The following is a 25254-nucleotide window of genomic DNA, read 5'->3' on the forward strand; positions in this document are numbered from 1 at the left end:
TGTTGTGGTTGTTTTTCCCCTAAGATTTACCTATGGTTCTCAGGGTACCACTGACTCCAAATTGAGGCTCTACTCCTAAATAAAGAGACTCTTCCACACATCTCCTGTGAAATATTGTTTCCTGTACTAGGCTGATGTCACAGCTGTAAAATATATCATTTTCCCTCTGTTTCAGTCTTGCATCTTTTACTACTCAGTCAGACAATGCTGTACTTATATAGGCAGAAGGAGAATTATGTGCCAGAACTTTGCATTTAATAATGGTGCTAACAGGAACCATCAAACTTTAAACACTCATCTTACAATGTCACTTCCTGAATGTGATATTTCAGCTAGCATCATGGCCTATTATTGAGAAAACATGAAGTTGAAATATTTTCATCTTATCACATCATTTTGACTTAACCCAAAATCAACTGAATGTTTTACTTCACTTTTCAAATATGAGAGAAATTTTCAAAATTTAATACAGATTTCATTTCTTTAAAGGGAGGAGAGAAACTTATGTTCTCATCAAAGTTTCATCTTGAAAGAGCTTAGCATATGACTAACTCCAATGATAATGAACTTGCAAGCATCACATAGTAGCTAATGGATTTCACTAAAACTTTTGAGAGAGGAGGTTGTCACTTAGGACCATATTATGAACAAGTCAACATTTTAAAAGTCACTTTAGTCATTGCTAGCCCTCTAAGATCTTATAAAGCTAAGCCATCAAAATAACTTCCCTTGTCTTTTGACTTTTCTACCATTTTCTCATGTTACATTTATACATTTATATAATATATATATATATATATATGCCTCTATGTCCTCTACAAGCACAATAAAGATACAATTTAATACAGATTAACGTACTATGTATGTGTGAGTGTGAGTTTGTATGTGTATATATATATATATATATATATATATATATGTGTGTGTGTGTGTGTGTGTGTGTGTGTGTGTGTGTGTGTGTCTGTGTGTGTGTGTGGGTGGGTGTGTGTATGTGTGTGTGTGTTATTCACATAAAACATGTAACTTAGAGCAAAAACCCCCGAACAAAAATCAACCACATCTTTGATGTATCTGCTTAAGTTTAGAATACTTCTTTAAAATGTAAAAATCTTCAAAGTAAGGCTACCTACAAATACAACATTGCTGAAGTAGATTTTGCATAGTAGATTTTGCAGCCTGAATAGTCATGCTATAAAATGTTACCACAGTAAAGGTGGACACATAAGTGGATAAATCACCACAAATACTTTTTTTAAGTTTCTTATAATGTTGTTTTCCAAACCCATGCATGGAAAGAACAACTATATCAACCAATTAAACCACCAAGAGCTCCCAGGGACTAAAATATCAACCAATGGGTACACATGAACGGACTCATGGCTCAAGCCACATATGCAGCAGAGGATCGCATTGTCAGGCATAAATAGGCGGAAAAGCCTTTGGTCCAGTGAAGGCTCATTTCCCAAGTGTAGGAGAATGCCAAGGCACTGAGATGGGAGGGGGTGGTTGAGAGAGGGAGCATCTTTATGGAAGCAGGGGTAGGGAGGAGAGGGAATGAGAGAGGGGGAATGGGGTTAACATTTCAATTGTAAATACATATAGTATCCAATAAAAATGATCAAAAAAAAAATAAGTAATTATAGGAAAAAATAGGCTGTCATAGACTAAGAAAAGAAAAATGTCAAAGTCAAATGGTCAATAAAATATAGTTAATGGAAACAAACAAAATATATGCCACATTATAATTACTTTAGGCATTAGAGCGTCAGAAATAATTATCAGCTTTTAGTTTCTGTAACTAATGATATTTACTTTAGTATGAAAATTTGTCTTACTTCTCTCAGATGCCCGAACGTTGGTTTTGATGTTTGAATCATAAGCTCCTTAGTCACTGGGTCCAATGCTACAGAAAAATAAGTTAAATAACAATAACATTATCATAAATAAGGAAAAAGACAAGACTCAATCATTCTTCATTATGTCAAAATAAATGACAAAATTGAATTTTCTTCAATAATAAAACTGATGTATTAACTCATCCTAAATCACATGCACAGAAAACCACATCATCTCACAGAACTGGAGCATAAATGATTCAGTCTCGTTTTTATAGGGTACAAAAGCATAATCAAAATTAATATTTTTGACATACTCTTAGAAGAATTATTTCCATGACAGAGTAAGAAAATATTAGTTTTTATTATTTAAAGGGATTCCATGTTCTTACGCTAAAGACAGGTAACCCAAAGTAAGAGGAAACATACAATTTATCTTTCAGATGCATGGGTTTGTGAGATTAAAGCAAAGTTATTAATATTTATACTACAAATAGAGTAGAATATGTTGCCAATGAAAGTTAAAAGGAAATATGATTGCTGATATTTGGCAAAGTCTTGATTCTAAAACACAAAAGCAGTTCAGAATGGCTAGCTTCTCTCTGTGGTTCACACATAGGCAATTTTGAAGGTATAAAATAAAAACAAATGTATTCTGATGGGCTAGAATCTACTACTGTGTAACCTACTGAAGCTGCCAGTCAATATTTTTCATTGAAAGAGGAGGTTTCTTCTGAAGACAAAAAAGAGTAAAGGCTTCAGAAATACACACTGGAAAGAAAATAATGCCCAAGGTGCATGGAAAAGAAAGTGGGCAACAGATAATATTGGTAACATGACTATTCACAGGAACCAAGGAAAGATATTTCTTATGCCTATAGAGATGCCTCCTCATGGATTCTGTCAGAGTCATACAGATACATCTGAGCATGTTTAGAGCTAACCATTGGACTGAACACCAGGATCCCACTGAAGGTGCTAAAGAAAGGACTGAAGGAGCTGAAAGGGGTTGCAACTTCATGGGAAGAACAACATTATCTACTGACCAAACCCTCCAAAACTCCCATGGACAAAAACACCAACCACTGAGCACACAGTGAAAGACCCATGGCTTCAGTTGCATATGTAGCTGAAGATAGCAGTGGATGGCATCAATGTGAGATGAGGCCTTTGGTCCAGGGAGGGCACGTTTTTCCAAGGTAGGGGAATGTCAAGGCAATGGGGTGAAGAAGATGATTAGGAGGGAGTGTAAGGGGAAAGGTGATGGGAGCGGGGTGGAGAAAAGGGATAAAATTTCAAATGTAAACACAGAGAGTATCTAATAAAAAAATAAAGTATGTAGACTAATAGGGTGAGTGGCTGGGCATCTTAGGATACAGAGTAAGATATTGTCTTAAAAGGAAACAACGAAGAAAGTGTGCATGGATGGTAAGAATAACATAGATGAGGGGTATATGTGGGTGTGGGCAGACAGGGAACAAATAAAGCGAGACAGCTTCACCTAGTCAACTCTATAGTAAATCAAGTCAAAAACAGAACTGAGGCAAGAAAGGGGCAGTACTCCCTCTAATGCGCCAAATCCAGCAGCTATGTCCACACAGAAAGAGGATCACATCATTATTTGCAGAGCAGTGGTAGGGCACCTTATAGAGGAAAAACCTATTTTTAGGTTTCCTATTTAGTAGATTTATTGTTGTTGTTGCTTAACTTTTATTTACTCATCTCTCATAAAATACATCCCAAACACAGATTCTCTTCCCTCCAATCTGAGGTGACATCCCCTTACCTGACACAGAAAAACAAGTCGGACTCTCAGGGATGTCAGCTGAACACAGCACAAGATACAATAAAACCAGGCACAAACCTTCACATCAAGTCTGGGCAAGGTGTGTTTATGGGTCCTCTCTGTGTGCAGACAAGTGGGTCTCTGATACTTATTGCTTCCCATAGATTTTTTTGCTTTTGTTGGTTTATCTTTTCTAACTCTGGTGTACTAATTTGATTTATTTTATTAAAGCTTATTTTATTTATTATTATAATACCTTAGAAACATGTTTGTTCTCTAATGAAAATCAGAGAGAACGTAGATCTGAGCAAGAGGAGAAATTTGGAGAAATGGGAAGATTAGAGGAAGAAAAAAACATGATCAGGATGTATTCCATGAGGAAAAAAAAATCTATTTTCAAAAACAAGAAGAATATTTTTAATATAACTGAATGAACCTTTAAAAAATAACTGAACTGCCTTAAGGTCAAGGAATGGGCTTACGAACTTTAGTTAAGCCTGCTATGGCCCCAAGATAAGGAAAAGGTTAGGGAGGCTGCTGCAAATAGCAGGAACAAGAGCTAGACGCTGACAAGCCACAGGACAGTAAGAATAGAAGGGTAGCTCATTCATGCAAAGATAAGTCATGGACCATTGTTAACCAGAAGCAAGAAAAAATTAACCATGAATTTAATAATTATTTTTAAAATTTCAAATTCTATAGAATTTGATACTTCTGCCTACCATTCTTGTTTTCTTTTCATTTAATTATGTTTCACTTCTCTTTGCCCTGAGCCATTCTCTATCTAGTTTACAGATTATTTCCCTATTTTCCTTACAGAGCTTTTATAAATGTAACTCTTATTCCTTAGATGTAATTGTCTTCTTGGAAGTTTATTTCTGGATAAGCTCACACATTTTAGATCTTTCTGAGATCTGGGTAGCTGGTTCAACTCAGTTTTTGTGGCTCAAACTCCCATTGAAGTTCACTGACTCACACTGGCTTCTCTTGGCTTGAGACTCAATTGCTCTGCTTGGCCTCAGACTAACTCTGGTTGTTTGTACTAAACTTCTGGCTCTCTGGTTCATTCTGTCTTCACCTGCAACCTGTCTTTAAAACTGCCTCTTATCTAGTCCACTCTGTTCCTTAAGTAGCCAATTTTTACTATCTATTCTTTTGAGAGTTGGACTTACTGTGAATCATGCTGTCAAATATTTCTCTGATTTAGTAATCTGTTTGCTCTCAATTAAACATCATTGTTTGGGATTAAAGGTATATACTAACAGTCTGTCTGCATTCCAGCAGATCGAATATTTAGATGTAATCTATTACCCAAGTAGCCAAATTGCTGGATTAAAATTGCTCTACAAGTTTTTATTTTATTCCTATTATGAGGCACGCTCTCACACTATAACCCTGGCTAGCTTGGGAATCAATAAATAAATCAGGTGAACTCATTGACTTCGGCATGTCTCTGCAGTAATTGGAGGTTTGTAAAATTGTGTTCATTGTGTATAGAATTTAAACTCTATCACATGTTGTTAGGTATTTTTCTATTTGCCTTTTTATGACCATAATTAATAGAGTGGCCTCGAGCCAAATTTAAGTGTATTTCTATATGTGGTATGACTTGTTTACTGTTGTTGATGGAGCAAACCTCACTCCGTGAGTGGGACTGAAGAGAGAGTAAACAGAAGCATATCGACTGAGCAGATCTGCAATCAAAATCAAAAGAGACAGACAAACGAGTAGATGCACAAATGTCAAACATAAACTAAGACACATAAAAAAATAAAGCAATGAAATGTCACAAGAAATAAAATCATGACTCCAAAACTATTGAATAAATATACTCTCAGAGACCAAATTCCTAGAAGATATCAAGTTTATTGGATATTCTCTGTATTCACGTTTCAAATATTATCCCTTTTCTCTCCACTTTCACCCTCTCTACCCTTCCACTTTCTTCCATGCGGGTGCTCCCTCTCCCACCTCAGCACATTGGCATTCCCCTACACTGGGAAAATGAGCCTTCACTGGGCCAAATGCCTCTTCTCCCATTGATGCCAGAGAATGCTTTCTTTGGCTAAATATACAACTGGAGACCTGGATCTATCTTTATATACTCATTGGTTAGTGTTTTAGTCCCAGGGAGCTCTGGACAGTTTGGTTGGTTGGTAATGTTGTTCTTCCCATGGGGTTCTAGGTCCTTTTTGCTCCTTCAGTCCTTTTTCTAGCTCCTCATTGTGGTCCCCGTGTTCAGTCTGATGGTTAGCTGCAAGCATCCTCATCTGTATCAGTATGGATCTGGCAGAACCTTTGAGGAGGTATCCTTATCTGGCTCTTGCTAGTAAGCACTTCTTGACATCAGCAACAGTGCTTGGCTTTGGTGGCTGCATATGGGATGGATTCCCAGGTGAGGCAGTCTCTGGATAATCTTATCTTTAATCCCTGCTCTTCTCTTTGGCCTTGTATTTCCTTCCTTGAATATTTTGTGAGGCATCCACATTCTTTTTGAGCTTCATAAGTTCTGTGAATTGTTTTTGTTTTGTTTTTGTTTTTGTTTTTGTTTTGGCCATTCTAAGCTTTTTGGGCTAGTATTCAGTTATCAGTGAGTGCAGACCATCAGTATTTTTTTTGTGACTGGGTTACCACACGCAGAGTGTTAGCTTCTAATTCCATCCATTTGCCTAAGAATTTCTGGGACTCAAAGATCATTCTGTAGATCAAGCATAACTGGTAGAATGTTTGGTATGCAAGCATTAGGACTTGAGTTTAGTCCCCAGAATAACATTTAAATAGGAACCTGAGGGAAGGGCAGAGAAAGATCCATGGGAATCAATTACCAGTCAGATTAGCTAATTTGTTTAGTGCAAAAGCAATGAGAGATACTGTATCAAAAGATAAGCTGCAGAGCACCAGAAGTTGACAGAAAAAAATTACTTCTTTATGCATATGTATATTCCTCATTAGAATCCATACATACACATGTAGCTATATATACAACACAAACACACAAAATACATATTTCAATGACAATATAAGATTCAAAAACAATGACAGACATATGTGTGTGTGTGTGTGTGTGTGTGTGTATTTCCATACACACACACACACACACACACACACGCACACACACACGCACACACACACACACGCACACACCAGCCTAACAGGAACACTTAAGTCTGTAATGCTCAAGCTGAGACAATTACAATTATGAGACATCAGAAGGTAAAGTAAAAATATTTAACAAAAACAACAAAAACAAAAAAATAATGTTACAGACTCGTAGGGTATGGCCTAATGCAAAATGAATATGAAAACCAACAATGACCAAGGCCTCTACCTGTCTACACTGGGAACTCTGATCTCTGAAATTTTAACCATATTTATTTCCTTCTCATTACTTGCTCACTCTTCATTCTTCCTTTCCTCTTCTGTAACATGTAATGTGACAGTTCCAAGTACAGCCCATACACTGTTGTGATTCATGAAATTATCAGTATCTTCTTTGCTAGAAATGATGCTGAGTTTTTCCATACCAATAAAACTTATATTTTATATTGAATTTATAGTTTATATATTTAATTTATAGTTTATATTGAATAAGATTGAAAGCATATACCTACACTAATTAGATCCCTGAATAAACATTTTGGGTTTTTAAGATACAGAGATGACATTTTCTGAAATAAGAAACAAATAGAGATGCTTCAAATTCAATCCTGAGTATTAAAGCACTAAATGTCACCCTACAGGATTTTTGGGGTTTAATGTGATTATTAGAGAATTTATGAAGTAAGTGAATTATTTAACTACACACTGTACTTGATCTTGTAACAATTTGTGAAATGATAACTTGGCGTCTCTGGAAAAGGGACTATCCAACTTGATATAAAGTTAAGATAGATGCTTTAGTTTAATTAAGATGCTGCTTCTGTTATTATGAGTTAACATAAGACAATCAAAGTTGCAAAAACATTGGTTTGATTCTGTGGTTTGTTGTCTATTCTAAATAGAAATATCATCTCTCATAATACAGGCTACCAATATTTATACATAATTGTTCTTATACGTCAACTTTCCAATATCTATATCATGATATTGCATTTAATAATTTATAAAATATTGTGGTTTATTTACACAATGGAGTAAAACTCAGCTTTCAGAAAGAATTACTTTATGAAATTCTTAAGAAAATGGACGCATCTAGAGAATATCATCCTGAGTGAGATAACCCAGTCAAAAAAGGACAGACATAATATGCAGTCACTGATAATTGGATAGTAACCCTAGAAAGCTCAGAACACCCCAGAAACAACTCACAGACTATCTGAAGTTCAAGAAAAAACAAAGGCCAAAAAAAAAAAAAAGAAAGAAAATGGAAAACCATTGTGCTTAATCTTTACAAACCAAGAAAACATTGACTAATTCCAGGTTGCATCTTGTTTTACATGTACTTTATGCTCATTGTAACTAGTAAGATTTTTTTTTTGATCTCTTTTTTTAACCATGATATAATAACCTTTAATGAATGAATATTGCATAGAAGAAACAAATAAATAGAAATGAAATTATATCTAATGAATCAAAAATACACATTTCTACATATGACCAAAATTATTATAGGTTTACTAATTCAACTTTTTTTTTTTTTTTTTTGGTTTTTTTTTTTCTTTTTTTCTTGGACTTCACACAGTCTGTGAGTTGTTTCTGGGGCAGTGTGAGCCTCTGGGGTTAGCATCCCAATATCAGTGACTGCATATTATGTCTGTTCTTTTGTGACTGGGTTATCTCACTCAGTATGATATTCTCTAGATGCAGCCATTTTTTTTTTTTTTTTGTTAAAGACAAGCCTCAGGAACTTTGGGGAACAGAACAGGGCTCAGCCCATCTGCCACCTGGACCAGCAGTTCCTAAAGTTTTAAAGACTGGTGAGTAGGAGATCTGGGCAGCCAGGGAGCAGAGAGAGCTCTGCAGAGTGTACACAGAAAGCGTGCTCCTGCCCTGTCTGATCCAGGGACCAGGAACACAGCATGGAACCTCTGCTTCCACCCGGCGACTTTGGGGTGCAGAACAGGGTTCAGCCCATCTGCCACCTGGACCAGTGGAGATCCAGGGACACAGACCAGATACAAGGGAAAGGCAAGAACATATCACTGAAAACAAGATGGCAAGAGAAAAGCGAAAGAGTATATCCCAAGGAAACCAAGACAACCTGGCAACACCAGAACCCAGCTCTTCCATAACAGCAAACATTGGAATGCCAAACACTCCAGAAAAAGGAGATGCAGACCTTAAATCCTACCTCAAGACGCTGATAGAGATACTTAAACAAGAAAGGGAGGAAAAGCAAAAAGAATCAGAAGCTTTTAAAGAGGAAACAAGAAAAACACTCAAAGAACTAGAGGAAAAGAGAACCAAAGAGATGAAGGAATGGAAGAGGGAATTTAAAATGGAAATTGACACAATAAAGAAAACACGAAAAGAGATAACCCTAGAGGAAGAACACCAAAAAATGAAATCAGGAGTCACAGAAGCAAGCATTTCCAATAGATTACAAGAGATCAAAGAGAGAATCTCAGGGGCAGAAGACAACATTGCAAACATAGACAAAACAGCCAGAGAAGATGCAAAAATCAAAAAGCTCCTAACCCAAAATGTCCAGGAAATCTAAGACACAATGAGAAGACTGAACCTAAGGATAATAGGAATAGAAGAGGGAGAAGAGTATCAACTAAGAGGCACAGTAAATATCTTCAACAAAATCGTAGAAGAAAACTTCCCTACCCTCAAGAATGAGATGACCACGAGCATAAAAGAAGCCTTCAGAACTCCAAATAGGATGGACCAGAAAAGAAATATCTCCCGACACATAATAGTCAAAACACCAAGTACCCAAAGCAAAGAAAGAATACTAAAAGCAGTAAGGGAAAAAGGTCAAGTAACATATAAAGACAGACCAATCAGAATCACACCCGATTTCTCAACAGACACTTTGAAAGCTAGAAGAGCCTGGACAGACATCATGCACACCCTAAGAGAGCACAGGTGCCAGCCCAAGCTGCTATACCCAGCAAAACTATCAATCACCATAGATGGAGGGATGAAGATATTTCAAGACAAATCTAAATTTACACAATATCTGATCACAAACCCAGCACTACAATGAATTATAGGTGGAAAACCCAATACAATTAGGGGAACTACATCCTAGTAAAAACAAGAAAACTCCTAAGCAAGAAAACCAAAAGAAGAAAAAGACACAGACACAACTCAACCTACAAAAGCAATAATAGCAGAAAACAGAAACAACTATTCCTTGATATCTATTAACATAAATGGACTCAACTCCCTAATAAAGTGACATAGGCTATCAGACTGGATACATAAACAAAATCCAGTATTTTGCTGTAACTAGTAATATTTTAATGCGCACTATCAAACCTTTAAAAAAATCAAGTGCTGACAAAAATATATTCGTATACTTTTATGCAAAAATGCTTAAAATCTGTACACTTATCTTTGTTTTTTAAAATAAAGTTGTTCAAATAAAAATAATTTATAAAATAAAATCAATTATATCAAAAATTTCTCCAAATCAAGAATAAATTTCTAATTGTATAATGCCCAGTTTAACATGTTAAGTACTTTAATAACTATCCACTTTCATTTAGTTCTAGCTCGACTCGTTGCAAAAAACAGAAGCCAAATTGCAAAGAACACATTTATGTGCTTCAGCTAATTCTGGAACATCGGATTTTTCACTTCATTTCTAACATTTAACCGGCAGAGAAGGATGATGAAAAACATGGTGATTCCCTTTCAGTAATTATGGTAGTCATAAGAGAATTATTGTTTCCTCTCCTTTGTAGTCTCAGAAAGTGCTGAGGAGACAGCTGGAAAAGTAATGTAAGATTGATCTGCAGGATGTAATTCCAAGGGTCCTGCTGTTAGCAGATTTCCTTAAAGAAGAATGCCCTCAAGAGTTGACAGATTTTTGTGAGCATGTGTATTTGGAGCTTTAAAGCTCACTAGCTGTGAAAGAAATGGCCTATATCTGAGCTCACTCTACAAAAAAGAAAGAAAGAAAGAAAGAAAGAAAGAAAGAAAGAAAGAAAGAAAGAAAGAAAGAAAGAAAGAGAGAAAGAAAGAAAGAAAAAAAAATAACAGTTTCTGGGAAGAGAAATGTGATGGGTCTCTTTCATTCTAAAGTTAAAGTGAAATGTATAAAATTTTGGTTATCGAAATAATCTTATATTTATGGAATTAAATTAAAGTATAGAATATATAACACAAAACACACACACACACACATACACACACATACATACAGAGAGAGAGAGAGAGAGAGAGAGAGAGAGAGAGAGAGAGAGAGAGAGAGAGGGAATGCACCTAAAGCAAATGTTACAGTCATGCATCTATGACTGGTTTTAAGACTAGCTAATAATTTTTCTGACCTTGTCAAGTAGGAGCAGAAAAAGCCCAATCATAGTTCATAGCACAGAAAACTGTTATCATCTATTATATATAATAGAATATGTATTCTCTTATGTAGAATTAATTTGTGTCTTTTTAAAATGCTTTGTAAAACTGATGAGCTAAAAACAGTCAATGAAGTGAGAGTATTTTAATAAACAATACAAAATGTTTTGTGATTTTTCTGATTCTTATAATCCAGAAATTATTTTATTTCCTCTAAATATTTAAATTTATTGTCATAGCATATATAATAATAAATAATAGCATATTTTAGTTTCTAAAAGCCACTATTTGTATGCTTTTACCATAGTCACATAAGACATAAATCATTTCTATTCTCCTGTAAAAACTTCCTTAAGCCTCATATCAACTTTCCTTCACTTTTCAGTTAACTTGCTATATTAACAACAATTTCTGCCATTTTCCTCACTTGTTAGTGTTAAATTATGTTTTGTTAATTTTGATAATTATTGTAATCCTTGAAACTCATTTGTTGAAAATGCATTCTCTTCTCACATAATATGTCCTGATTACTTTTTTTTTCAAGTTCCATCCTCTTGCCTAGGAATTTCATAAGTCATTGTTTTTAATAGCTGAGTAGTACTCCATTGTGTAAATGTACCACAATTCCTGTATCCATTCTACAGAAGATTTCTATCCCCTTGTGGCTATTACACTCTTTCTTACTCTTATTTCATGAGGTTTCCTAAGGTCTGATGGGAGAGATTTGATAAAAGCATCCCATTTAGAGCTCTGAACTCCAATATCTTTTCTCTCCCTTCACTACTCTTCTCTTCTCTTTCTCTTTTCTCTTCTCCTCTCTTTTTCTCTCCTCTTTTTCTCCTCTCCTCTCTTTGAGAACTCCAAAACTATTTTCTGAACACCATTTTGAATTCTTACCAGTTATTTTTAGAGATTTTCTACTTTTCATATGGTGACTAACTTAATACAACACATACTTTTTTAACTGTAAATTTGAAATTGTATCACACTATGTTTCAAACTTACATTTAAAAGGCTTGTTTTAAAGTGCTTATATGGCTCACCAAATCCAAGCACTATAGCTGATGCCGAGAAGTAATTACTGGCAGTAACCAGATAGAGATGTCTCCTCGGGGACTATGTCAGAGTCATATAGGTACAGCTAAGCATACGTGCAGCTAACCATCAGGACTGAACATGGGGACCCCATTGAAGGTGCTAAAGGAAGGACTGAAGGAGCTGAAAGGGGTTGCAACCTCATGGGGAGAAAAACATTATCAAAACACCAAACCCTCCAGAACTCTCATGGACTAAAACATCAACCTTTGAGCACATAGTGACACACTTGTTGATCCAGTTGAATAAGTAGCTGAAGATAGCAGTATCTGGCATTAACGTGAGAAGAGACTTTAGGTCCAGGCCGGGCATGTTTTTCCAATGTAGGGGAATGCCAAGGCAATGGGGTGGAGAGGGGGATTAGGAGGGAGTGTACCTTTTTGAAGGCAACTGGAAGGGAAGGGGGGATGCAAGTGGGACTGGGGAAAGGGATAACATCTCGAATGTAAATACAGAGTATCTAATAAAAATAAAATAAAATAAGGTGCTTATATGTCTGCATGTACACGCTGATAAGTGTGTGTATATTGCCCAAGGCCAAAGAGGGCACAGTTTCTCAGCAGATAAGTTGTAGAAAACACTCAACTGTCCAGTGTGAGTAATGGAAAATAAACTTGAGTTCCCTGAAAGAGCAGTATGTATTTTTAATTCCAGAACAATCTCTCCAGATCTATAACTTCCATGTAAAACTTGGTTTAAAAAAATCAAACATTTTTAAAGAAAGAGCTACTTTGTTAGTGAAAATCAAAAGATCTCAACATACCAGGCCTAAATGAGTTAATGATAACTTAAGAATTTTTCTATTCTGTAAGCAATTTGCTTTAGTTTTTCTTCTTTTATTTTTTAATTCTTTTTTCTTCCTAAAAATATCATAATTTTTATTTTTTTATTTTTATTTTTTAACAACTTTATTTTAAAAAACAAAGATAAATGTACAGATTTTAAGCATTTTTGCATAAAAGTATATAATACATTTTTGTCAGTACTTTTTTCTCTTTTTTTAAAGGTTTGAAAGTGTGATCAAGATCCCACCAGTTACAATGAGCATAAAGTACATGTAAAACAAGATGCAACCTGGAAATAGTCAAAGTTTTCTTGGTGTGTATTTTTTTTTTATTTTTTTATTTTTTTAACAATGAGCAGACAGTACATGTAATACAGGGTACAACCCGAAATTTGTCAATGTGTTCTTGGTGGGTAAGGATTGAGGATGACTATTTTTTTTTTGTTTTCTTTTTTTCTTGGATATTTTTTAATTTTTAAAAGTTTTTTTAATATATTTTCTAAGCCATACATAATGGCACACACCTTCAATTCTAACACATGGGAGTCAAAAGCAGGTGAATCTGCATTGAGTCCAAGACCGGACTGTTCAGCATAATGCATTCAGGACAATCAGAGGTATGTACTGAGACTATCTCAAACAGCAGCAAGCAAAACCCAAACCAAATATATGGTTGATTGGTTGGATGATTGGTAGGTAGGTTGGTTGGTTGGGTGGTTGGTTGGGTGGTTGGTTGGTTGGTTGGTTGGTTGGTTGGTTGGTTGGTGGGTTGGTTGGTTGGTTGGATGATTGGTAGGTTGGTTGGTTGGTTGGGTGGTTGGTTGGGTGGTTGTTTGGGTGGTTGGTTGGTTGGTTGGTTGGTTGGTTGGTTGGTTGGTGGGTGGGTTGGTTGGTTGGTTGGATGATTGGTAGGTTGGTTGGTTGGTTGTTTGTTTGGTTGGTTGGACAGACTTATGATTTGTTGGCTTGCTTGCTTGCTTGCTCTTGCTTGCTTGTATGAGTGTTTTAAATGCTTTGGTATAATTATTAAAAGGCAGTAGAGGGAGCCAACACTTAAAAGAAAGCTGAGGTTGGGAAAATAACAGATTACCTAAGGCTTGCCATAGGTTATAAAGTGAATTTTCTATTCTGATAAAATTTATAAAATCCAAACTCAAATTAAAACATGGGGTGACGAACCGTGAGAGAGGAAACTGAGAGGAGGGCAACATTTGGGATGTAAATAATTATTTTTTTAAAAAGAAATTTTAAAAAATATAAGCTACATTCCCTGAGACTATGCAAGCAATTTTATGTGCACAAGACTTAAACAAAATTAACTAATCTGGGGCATGTAGCCTGTCCTGAAATGTATTTGCTATACCCAGTATCATTCTACTGAAGAAAACTGATTTTCCCCTCTCCTAGGAGCAATCAATTAAAAATAGCTTCTTGGTTAGGTTTGAACTTTGTGTTCATTTTCTCGGTGCTAGGGTTTATGTCTGGTTTGAACCTGTACTGTTCTTGTGTGGGATGTCACAGTCTCTGTGTGTTCATACTTGCATTATACTTGTATTTAGTACACATTTGTTCCTGGGAGTCATCCACCATCTCTGGCTCCAATCAGCTGCCTACCTGTCTTCCACATAGATCCCTGAGCCTTGCAGGGACAGTTGTCATTCATATATACCATTTCTGTCTGAGTGTTCCAGTCTTACTCTGTGCATGTAATCTAGTTATGAGTCTCTGTGAATTCCCATAGGTTGCAAGAGAAAAGCTCCTCTGATTAGGACCTCTTTCAAGGTGGTAATTTAAAATGGGCATAGTTCACTGACAATTGATGTTACTTAAGCTACAATAAATTCAGAAACCAACCTCTACTCCTGGGATGGATTATATCTTGATGTGATCTGTAATGCTTTATAAATGATGTACAATTTAATGTATGTGCCATTATTGAGAATACTTAGGTTATTTCACAGGAATATTGACTTTACATTTCTTATTATCAACACATGGTTTTAGTCATGCTCACACCAAATATTGAGTTTTGAAACAGGCTTTACATTTCCACTATTTTTGGTTAGCATATTGTTTCTCCTAAATGTTACCCATATCTTTTTGTGTCATTAAACAATTGCCCTGCTTTTTTTCAAAAGTCATCCTCAAAAGATGCTTTTAAATTGGTGGATATTATAATGCATATAACAATTCAGTTTTTAAAATGTCTTCGTTCCATGACCCAACAAAATCTTTACTGTTTGTCTTGAAGATAGGCATTAAAGTATTAGGACTGCTCAGCATCTCCAGTAAGTGCAAGACTTAATTTGCATTATGGTGAGGAATGTTTTCCAAAACTCTTCCAGACCTAAATGAAAAACATGTGTATAGGCAATTTAAAGACTTCAAAGTTGTCAAAGACTAACCTAGATTTCTTCTACAATTACTCCTGGATTGCGGAAAATATTTAAAATTTTTCAATGAACTGTATTTACATAATTTGATTTTGTAATTATGATTTATTTATCATACTGATGTTGTAAATTCATATTTGAAGATTATATTTAAGAAACAAAGTTATTTGTAACTTTCTGGTTATTTGTATTTGCATTCTAACTTTTATAGCTTTCTTAGCAAGACATTTACATGAATTACAAAATAGTCCATGACAAAAATTATATTTACACTTGCCCATGGATAGGAATCATAAAGGTCCACCTCTGCTACCTTGAAAGAAATTTAGAAAAGTATAGGAGAAAACTTTAACAAAGATAGGTTTTAAAACTTCCTGTATTAGTCATTCCTGTGACTTTGTGAGACACAAAAACAAAGAATTGTTCCCAAGTACAATCTATTCACAATGCTAAAGGTCATATATCTTTGTTCTTATAGTGTTTGTTTGATAGAAAAATCTGAAATTTTGAAGAATAATATATATATGTAAATATATATGTATGTATATATACATACATATATATATATATATTTATATTAAACTTTCAAAGTCTAAAAAGGACAAATCAAGGATAAATGACCCATGGGTATCAAATATTCATGGCACAATGGCTATCAAGTTTCTCAATGTGTTTTGAAACCAGCATTATCAGTTCTTGGTATCTTCATAAAATTGCAATCTTAGACCTCAATCTAGAACCTTTGTATAGAAAGTCTAAAAGCCAAATGTTGCTTCCATTGCTATATACCTGCAAAGGTCACTGAGTAGTCAATAAACCTGTCTCTTTTTAACTGCACTGTGTAGCTTCTATAGCTCCACAGTCTGTCAGAAAAGAGAAAAATATCAGGTCTATGTAAACTCACAAATCATCTGGAAAAGTGAATATTGTGCACTTATATATTATTATAAAATAGATTCTCAACTTAAACAACATAATCCTAGTAATCATAGTAGCATCTGCTTGTTATCTGAGAGGGGGAGAGAGATAAAAAAGAAAATATTAGTCTAAGTTTAATCTGAGCTAAAAAGAAGGCTCCAGGTCATTTTGAACATTAATCTGTAAACTTCACAAAAGAAGAAAAGGAAGAAAAAAAGAAGAGGAGGATAAAAACAAGGAGGAGGAGAAAAAATAGAAAGGCAGACAAACAGAGGGGAGGGAAAGAGGAAGGAAGTGAAGGGGTAAGAGGAAGGGAAGAAAAGGAAAATAAGAAAGAAAGAAAGAGAGAAAGAAAGACAGGCAGACAGAAAGAAAGAAAGAAAGAAAGAAAGAAAGAAAGAAAGAAAGAAAGAAAGAAAGAAAGAAAAGGAAAGAAAAGAAAGAGAAAGATGAAACAGTGGAGGGAAGGAGGGAGGGAGGGGGAGGAAGGGAGGGAAGAAGGAGGACAAGGAGGAAGGAAAGAAATGAAAATAGGAATATTGATTGTTTACACTGACCAAGCAAACTGAGATAAAACTCTGAACACTCTATGGCTTATTTTGGAAGTACAGTTACTTGTTTCCCAATCATATCATCTAATAATCTTTCTACAATTCTGCTTCTCAGTATCAGACATTGACTTCAGATTATAGTGCATTTTTATAATATAAAGAATCAAATTGGCATCTTTCAAATTGTGAAGCAATGAGTGTGAGAAAAAGCATCTATAAATAAAATTTGTGATTTCTTGATAGCATCATGAGAGGCTCAACCATGTTTCTTTCTTGAAAATCCTTAGTAGTAGCTACAAAAATAATCCATGTTTTTAAGATCTTGATATTTTTCCAAGATCTAAAACCTTTCCTTGTGGCTATAATATAATTACGCACTGCATTGAATGTTCAGGAGTTTTTTAATCAAGAATGTTAAGGTCAGCAACTAAATGTTACATTTCACAGAGTACCAATTTCAAGAATGTAGTTCAGGGCTCAGTTTCTCAATGGTGTTCTGAATAAGAAAACAGAAAAACTATACCTGGTTGACTTAGGTTCCAAAATAGCTAAGTTGTATGGGTAATTAATTAGCAATTTGCAGGGTCTGTAGGAATCCTATATTCACTCAGAGGCAAAACTAAAGGAATTATGGTCCTGCTCAGATCTTTTTATAAAAACTAGTCCCTGAAGTTGTATTGCCAGTGCTGAAAGCATTCATTTCTCATGTGTGAAGTTGATCCATGGTTAATATCTCCAAATATCCTTCCTCTTCTAATGTACTCAGTTGTATCTTGACATCATTGCTTTCCTCACATTGCTTTCTTTTACTACTTAGAGAAATACATATGGAAATGGTTTTAAAAAAATCACTGATGGTTCAAGTTATTCAAGTTCAATTCAATGTGTTAGAATACTGGACTTATGACAATTCAGGGTTTTTATATGGAGCAAAAACTGACCTTGAACTTGTGATTCCACCCTTTCCACCAGAGTTCTATGAATACAGAAGTATATCATTATTCCAGGCTAAATTGTCTGAAAATGATAAAGCTTTGACTCAAATATTATCCAATATAAACAGGAATACATATGAGGTCCATTTGCTTTATTTTAATGTGAAGAACTTAAAAACAAAAATCAAACTACTTTCTTCTCTAGATATATATCCTCAATTAGGAGTATAACTCACTAATAAAGAACATGAAGACATAGGAGAAAGGAGAAAATAGGATTCAGGAAGAATATTAAGTTATCCTAAAATAATACCAGCTTGCACTCCTGTGGTACCAAATGCTAACATCATTCCAGGCAGAGCAGTTGTTTTAAAATCCTTGTTTTTCAAGCAAAAGTTCCCAAGTGAGGATGCCAAAATCCCATTTTGGCAGAGGCCTGGGGGGACAGAAGCAATCCCAGGGATCAGAGGGAATCAGGGACTTGGGTAGAAGATAGGAACAGTAGGAGACATGGTCAGGTATTGGGGAACAGGACTGAATCACTAAATGCCAACAGAATGTATGGAAATAGGCAACCTCAGGAGGTAGGAAGTAGAGCTGGGTGTGGTAGAAGGTACTAGAGACCTGGAAGGTAACAGACCCTCAAGACTCAAAAAGAAGGACCTTAGATGAAGTGCCCTACAGTGGGCTGAAGGAACATTCATAGTTCACCTCCAGTAGAAGACAGTAGAAGACAGAACATCAAGTGTAGGATGAGGTGCCATCACACAATCAAAATTTTTTCCTGTCTAAAAGAACTACAGGGACAGAAATGAAGAATAGACTGAAGGAAAGGAGGACTAGTGACCATACCAAACTGGGATTCAGCTCAAGGGTAGGATTCAAGGCCTTAACACTATTACTGATGCTATGTGTGCTTACAGACAGGAACCTGGCATAGTGACCCTCTAAGAGGCCCAACAAGGAGCTGACCCAGACAGACACAGACAGACCAATCAATGAAAAAAGCCTGGGACTGCTCTGGCTGAATTGGGGAAAGGCTGGAAGAAGTTGTAGAGGAGGGCAATCCTATAGGAACACCAGCAGTCTCAACTAACCTAGACCTCCAAGAGCTCTCAGAAACGGAGGCACCAACCAGGGAGTATACACTAGCTAGTACAAGGCTACCAAACCAGGTACAACAGAGGACTGCTTGGTCTGGCCTCAATGAGAGAAGATGCACCTAATCCTGGCCACAGGGAGTAGGGTGCCCTGGTGGGGTAGGGGACAGGGACATCCTCTTGGAGATGGAGGAAGAGGAATGCAATGGGGAACTGTTGGAGGGCAGACCAGGAGTGGTATAATGACTGAACTGTTAAAAAAAAAAAAAGAAAAAAATTGGAAAAATAAACTTAAATAAGTAAATAAAATCCTTTTTTTTTTCTTAAATGCCAGGTTTCACACCTATGAACAAATAAACACACCAATAATGAGAAATGTAACCATTGTCTGTCTTCCCTCTTTCACATAGGATCTCAGTAAAATGCTCAAATTGTCATGGATTCATAGGCATAGCCCAGCTTGGTCTTCAACTTACAATCTTCCTACCTCCATCTTCTAGGTGTTAGGATTGATTACAGGCCTGAACCATTCTACCCACTTTAATCATTGTATATTAACATTCCCTGATTAAATAATTAGATAACTAAAAATAAGACATAAAAACAGAATAGCGTGACCCATTGTAATGGGATAAACAGATATAAATAATGAATTGCCACTAAAAAAAAAATCTCTGGTTCAATTAAATTAAGAATTAAAGAAAGTTTCAACCGGTCATAGTGACATGTGCCTTTCATACCAGCAATTGAAAATTGGTGAAAAATAGATTTTTCTGACATTGAAAACAGCATGGTCACAGTGAGTTTTGTGTAGAACTCTGTAGACAACTGGAACTATATAGAAAAAACATAGTCTCAAAAAAAAAGAAAGAAAGAAAAAAGAGAAAGAAAGACAAGAAAAGAAAGAATAAAAAAGATGAAAAGAAGGAAATGGAGGAAGGAAGAAAGCAATGAAGGAAAAACTACATTTAACAAACTCTTGACAGTTGTCAGTAAGAAAGAATAGTTTTTTTTTTTTTTTTTTTTTTCCCTTCACATCACAGGTAGATCTAAAAGCTGTGGTAGCAATTTTCTTATGCTTGGTTTTGATTTACTGTCTTTCTTAGTTTGGAAAAAGAATTCTAATAATAGAGTTATGACCCAATAAGTCACAGAGAAACTTTTAAAAGTCATGTGGTAGCCTTAGGCAAAATGCATTTGCTACCTAATAAACTGAGCAAGGATGACATGGCAGATTTAAACTTGTAAGAAAGGAATCAGAGCTAACGCACAGGCCTCCTAGAACCTGGAGTAGTAAAGGCATAAGTGGAAGAAGTTAAAAAAAGAATGGATTAGATATTATAAAAATGGATTGTAAAAAATCAAAGCAGTACTTTACAGAAATATCTACAACAGAATAAAAACATACTAAAGAGCATTTTTCAGGGTTGAAAGATACCATTCGAATATATATGTCAATGAAGGTCAACCTTGCAACAGTAAAAGAATTCACAGAAACATGAATTGCATTTCTGATATAAAAAAGGTTTGTGTGAAACTTTTCTTTTCTTTGCAGGTCTATTTTCTCCAAAAGCTTGAGTGTGTGTCATTTAAGAAATGTGTGGTTGTGTGGCTCCAAATATAAAAGCCAAGTAAAATTCTGTGCTTAAATGTTTCCAGAAATGACATATAAATATTGAAATCCTTCAAAATTAGTATAAAATGATTACACACAGTGTGTAAGTTTATTATAAATTGATTATCTCAACACCAAAGCTATGACCACATAATCTGCATTATGTGATAATTTAGTAGTAGAAAAGAAAGAAGGAATCTTGTTTGAATTCTGAAGGCTGTAGATTTGTTAAATGATATATTTTGTCACACTTCTTTTGCTAATCTAAAAAAAAGTAGATAAGATCTGTGTGTTTTTGTAAACTCTCTGTAATCTGGGTATATAAATTATATCTTGTGGTAAAGTCATACATCAAGATTTCCAAGGACAAAATATGTACTGGTTCCACGCCAGCCTCATACATCACCCTTACATAAACAATAATTGGTTGTTAGAAGAAATTGCCTTATTAGGGGATTGGATCAAGAAGACATATGAAGCAAAAGACAGCAGAGAAAAAAAAAAGAAGCAAACTGATAAAGTGTGCAAACATTTCTAGAGAATGTATTTATTTATCACACTCTCATAAATTCTCTAATGCTGCAGTAAAGTAAGTTATAGAAAGTGTTTCTGAAGTAAACAGACTATTAGGATTACTAAAATATATAAAAAATTAAATTACATAAGACTGAAATAGAGCCAGTATGTTGCAGGATAGATCCTACAGAAGGTAAATTTGTGTTTATATTTCTTTTTTATTAGATATTTTATGAATTTACATTTCAAATGTTATCCCATTTCCAAGTTCCCATTCCACCATCCAAACTCCTCCTGCTTCTGTGAGGATGCCCCTCTCCCACCTCTCCATCCTGGCATTCACATACACTGAAGAAACAAGCCTTACAGGACCATGAAGTTCTCCTTCTATTGATGCCAGACAATGCTATTCTCTGCTACATAAGCAGGTAGAGCCATGGGTACCCTCCATGTGTACTCTTTGGTTGATAGTTTAGTCCCTGGGAGCTCTGGAGTGTCTGGTTGGTTGATATTATTGTTCAGTCCTTTATCTCCTCCATTGGGGTTCCAGTGCTCAGTCTGATGATTAGCTGAAAGCATTCTCACTCGTATCTGTAAGTCCCTGGTAGAGACTCTCAGGAGACATCCATATCAGGCTCCTGTCAGCAAGAACTTCTTGGCATTAGCAATACTGACTGGGTTTGGTGACAGTGTAAGGGATGGATCCACATGTGGGACAGTTTCTGGATGGCCTTTGCTTAAGTCTTTCCCACTCTTTGGCCCTTTATTTTGCTCCTGTGAGTATTTTCTACCCCTATCTAAGACAAACTTAAGCATCTGCATTTTGGTCTTCCTTCTTCTTCAGATTTATATGATCTGTGAATTGTATCTTGGGTATTCCAAGATTTGTAGCTAATATCCCCTTATCAGTGAGTGCATACTATGTGTGTTCTTTGTGACTGGGTTAACTCAGGATGATATTTTCTAGTTTCATTAATTTGCCTAAGATTTTTATGAAGTCATTTTTAATAGCTGAGTCATAAACTAGTGTGTAAGTGTACCAGATTGTCTGTATCCATTCTTTGTTGAAGGACATCTGGGTATTTTCCAGATTTTGGCTATTATAAATAAGGGTGCTATGAAGAGAGTGGAGTATGTGTCCTTGTTATATGTTGGAGCATTTGTTGGGTATATGCCCAGAAGTGGTATAGCTGAGTCCTCAGGTAAAACAATGTCCACATTTCTGAGGAACCTCCAGATGATTTCCAGAGTGGATGTACCAGCATACAACCCCACCAACAAAAAAAAAGGAGTATTTCTCTTTATCTACACATCCTTTCCAGCATCTACTGTCATCTGAGTTTTTGATCTTAGCCATTTTGATTGTTGTGCGGTAGAATATCGGGGTTCTTTAGATTTGCATTTCCCTAATGACTAAAGATGTTGAACATTTCTTTAGGTACATCACAGCCATTTGATATTCCTCCGTTGAGAATATTTTTATTACCTCTGTACCCCATTTTAATAAGATTATTTGGTTCTATTAAGTCTATCTTTGAGAGTTCTTTGTATATGTTGGATATTAGCCTTCTATCAGATGTAGGATTGTGAAAGAACTTTCCAATCTGTTGGTTACTGTTTTGTCTCATTGACAGTGTCCTTTGCTTTACAAAAGCTTTGCAATTTTATGACATTCCATTTGTAGATTTTTGATCTTAGAGAGTAAGCCATTGGTGTTCTGTTCAAGAAATTATCCCCTGTGCCTATGTTTTCTAAGCTCATCCACACTTTCTCCTCTATTAGTTTCAGTGTACCTGGTTTTATGTGGAGGTCTCTGATCCACTTGGACTTGAGCTTTGTACAAGGTGATAAGAATGGATTAATCTGTATTCTTCTACATGCTGACAGCCAGTAGAACCAGCACCATTTGTTGAAAATCTTTTTGTCCACTGCATGGTTTTAGCTTCATTGTCAAAGATCAAATGGCCATTGGTGTATGGGTTCAATTTTATGACTTAAATTCTATCTCATTGTTTTACCTGCTTTTCTCTGCACCAATACCAGGTACTTTTTTTAAAATCATGATTGCTCTGTAATATAGTCAGGAATGAGCCCCAGTAGTTCTTTTATTGTTGAGAATAGTTTTTGCTATCTTGAGGCATTTGTTATTCCAAATGAATTTGCAAATTTCTCTGTCTAACTTTATGAAGAATTGAGTTAAAATTTTGATGGAGATTGCATTGAATCTGTAGATTGCTTTTGACAAGATGGGCATTATGATAGCTCTGTTTAGTTCACACTCCACTTAGCCTTACTTAATTTAAATGCTGATTATGGCCAGAGGTAGACCCTCAGTTACTTGCCTTTAGCAGTTTTTATCTTGTTAAGTACTTTATTTCACTTAGCTAAACTCTGATACTTAGTGCTTATCTGATATTTTCTATAGCATTATAGTATATTCACACAATACCTAATACAGATGAAGAAAATGTATATTCTCAAAACAAACATCTTACTTAATTTTATTATGTTAAAAATTTGAGATGTATTTTTCAAAAATATGATATTGTTGATCATTTGTACAATTTAGTATGGATCATGATTGAGTTTATTCATCTTCATTCCCTGAACCTTGATGCAAATAGATTTATTATTTTATAAAGTTTCCATTCTCCCTTAAGTGTTTGGTTATAATTATTGCAATCTTTTAGTCTATACATTTTAGTCTCTTAAGCACTGCAAATATATGAAGTCATGGTTTTCTTTATCCATTAGTTCATGGTTTATTTCTTTTATGAAATTGTCCTCAGGGTCAACCATGTTATCACGTATGTAATGTCTTTTTCTCCCAAATGAATTCCCATCTTCTTTCTGGTAACTGTGCAGATCCTTTTTCTTGTCTACATTGCACCCCCTAGTTATATTTAAAATGCTAGTATACATTCCTTTAATGATTATAATCTTTTTCATGGGAGGTCACATTTTTTGGTCAGATAGTGGAGTGTGTTCATCTTTCATATCTGATTCATGAGGTGCAGGGGACTTCACTTCTTTTTTCTCTTTGTAGGTTCTTTCTAAATTTGGAAGGTAATTTTGATTGAAATTATTGTTCTCTCACTGCTCAAAATCAGCATGACTCCATGACTCCCTATCTTTCCTATAACGTAGTGCAAAGCGATCTGTTTAATCACTCAGGGAAACCTTCAGAGTATTCAACAATGATGGCCTTCCACTGGAGAGGCTGAAATCCATGTTCACAAAGGCTGGTTGCCTCAGCAGACACAACTCATACCATAGACAGTCTCCTTCTTCATACAGTTACCTTATAATCCATGATTATAGATTTGTAATATTGAGACCAACTTATATGGATTCTATACATCTAAACATGTATTCATATTTGTCTGGTAAATGCTTTTACTCTTGTGCCATCCTTCCAGATTCCTTGTATATCTTCTCTTAAGACATATTTTGGTTATTTGCTGGGTTTGATGTTGGATTATTTGATTGTTTAATATTTATTTTTGATAGTATTTATATATTCTCAGGGAGAATAAAGATATTTTTAAAACAAAAAATATTATATACAACTTGATGGGTAATGATGAGGATAGAATTGTATCCTATGTGTAAGAACACAATGGTGAAACTTATAACCACTGTTACTATTCTGTCATTCTATTATAGTCAAACAAAAGAAAACTAATAAAATGAACAAAATGAAATATACTCTTTGGGAAAAAAGAAGATTTTTATGCTGCTTATATAAAATATATAATTTTAATATGCATTTAGGAGACAAAAGCTTTACCATTTTCTAAATGATGACATGTCAGTAATGAACAAGAACTAATATTAGAAATAAAAACTTAATATCTCCACTTGACTGCTTTATTCTCTATGATTTGCTCAAGAGGAAATACATAATGCAAATTAGAGAGAACATTTCTTGAAATACTGTTAACCTAAGAAAAAAATTCTCAGACTATCTGTTTCATCAGAGTGGGAATTCACAGAATTACGATTCTTTTTAGATGGTGTTCTTTTAGAACTGACAGATATAGACACTCAAAAATATTTGGTGGCTAAGTCCATTAAAATACATGGGTTTAGAGGTCTTCTTTAGTTCATTCTACACCATTCTACACAAGAAAACATCTATTTATTATTAAATTTAATACACTGGCAATAAGAAGTTGTTTCTACTTATAAAGCTGTATTAATATATTTAATTTAAATATTGATCAGTCAGAGTTAGCAACCTCCCAAACTCTATTTTT

The 25254-nt window shown here is 35.1% G+C and overlaps 1 protein-coding gene across 1 annotated transcript in view; it reads right to left on the reverse strand.

Annotated features, from left to right (window-relative positions):
• CNBD1 (cyclic nucleotide binding domain containing 1) overlaps positions 1–25254 on the reverse strand; it is a gene marked incomplete at both ends in the record, with an annotated part of 312854 nt that overhangs the window by 32916 nt on the left and 254684 nt on the right. Inside the window, one exon of the mRNA XM_080938558.1 lies at positions 1836–1903. Coding sequence (XP_080794684.1) covers positions 1836–1903 — 68 coding nt within the window. The remainder of the gene's footprint in view (positions 1–1835; positions 1904–25254) is intronic.

Source organism: Micromys minutus (genome assembly GCF_963924665.1).
Source record: "Micromys minutus genome assembly, chromosome: 26".
NCBI classification, from domain to species: Eukaryota; Metazoa; Chordata; class Mammalia; order Rodentia; family Muridae; genus Micromys; species Micromys minutus.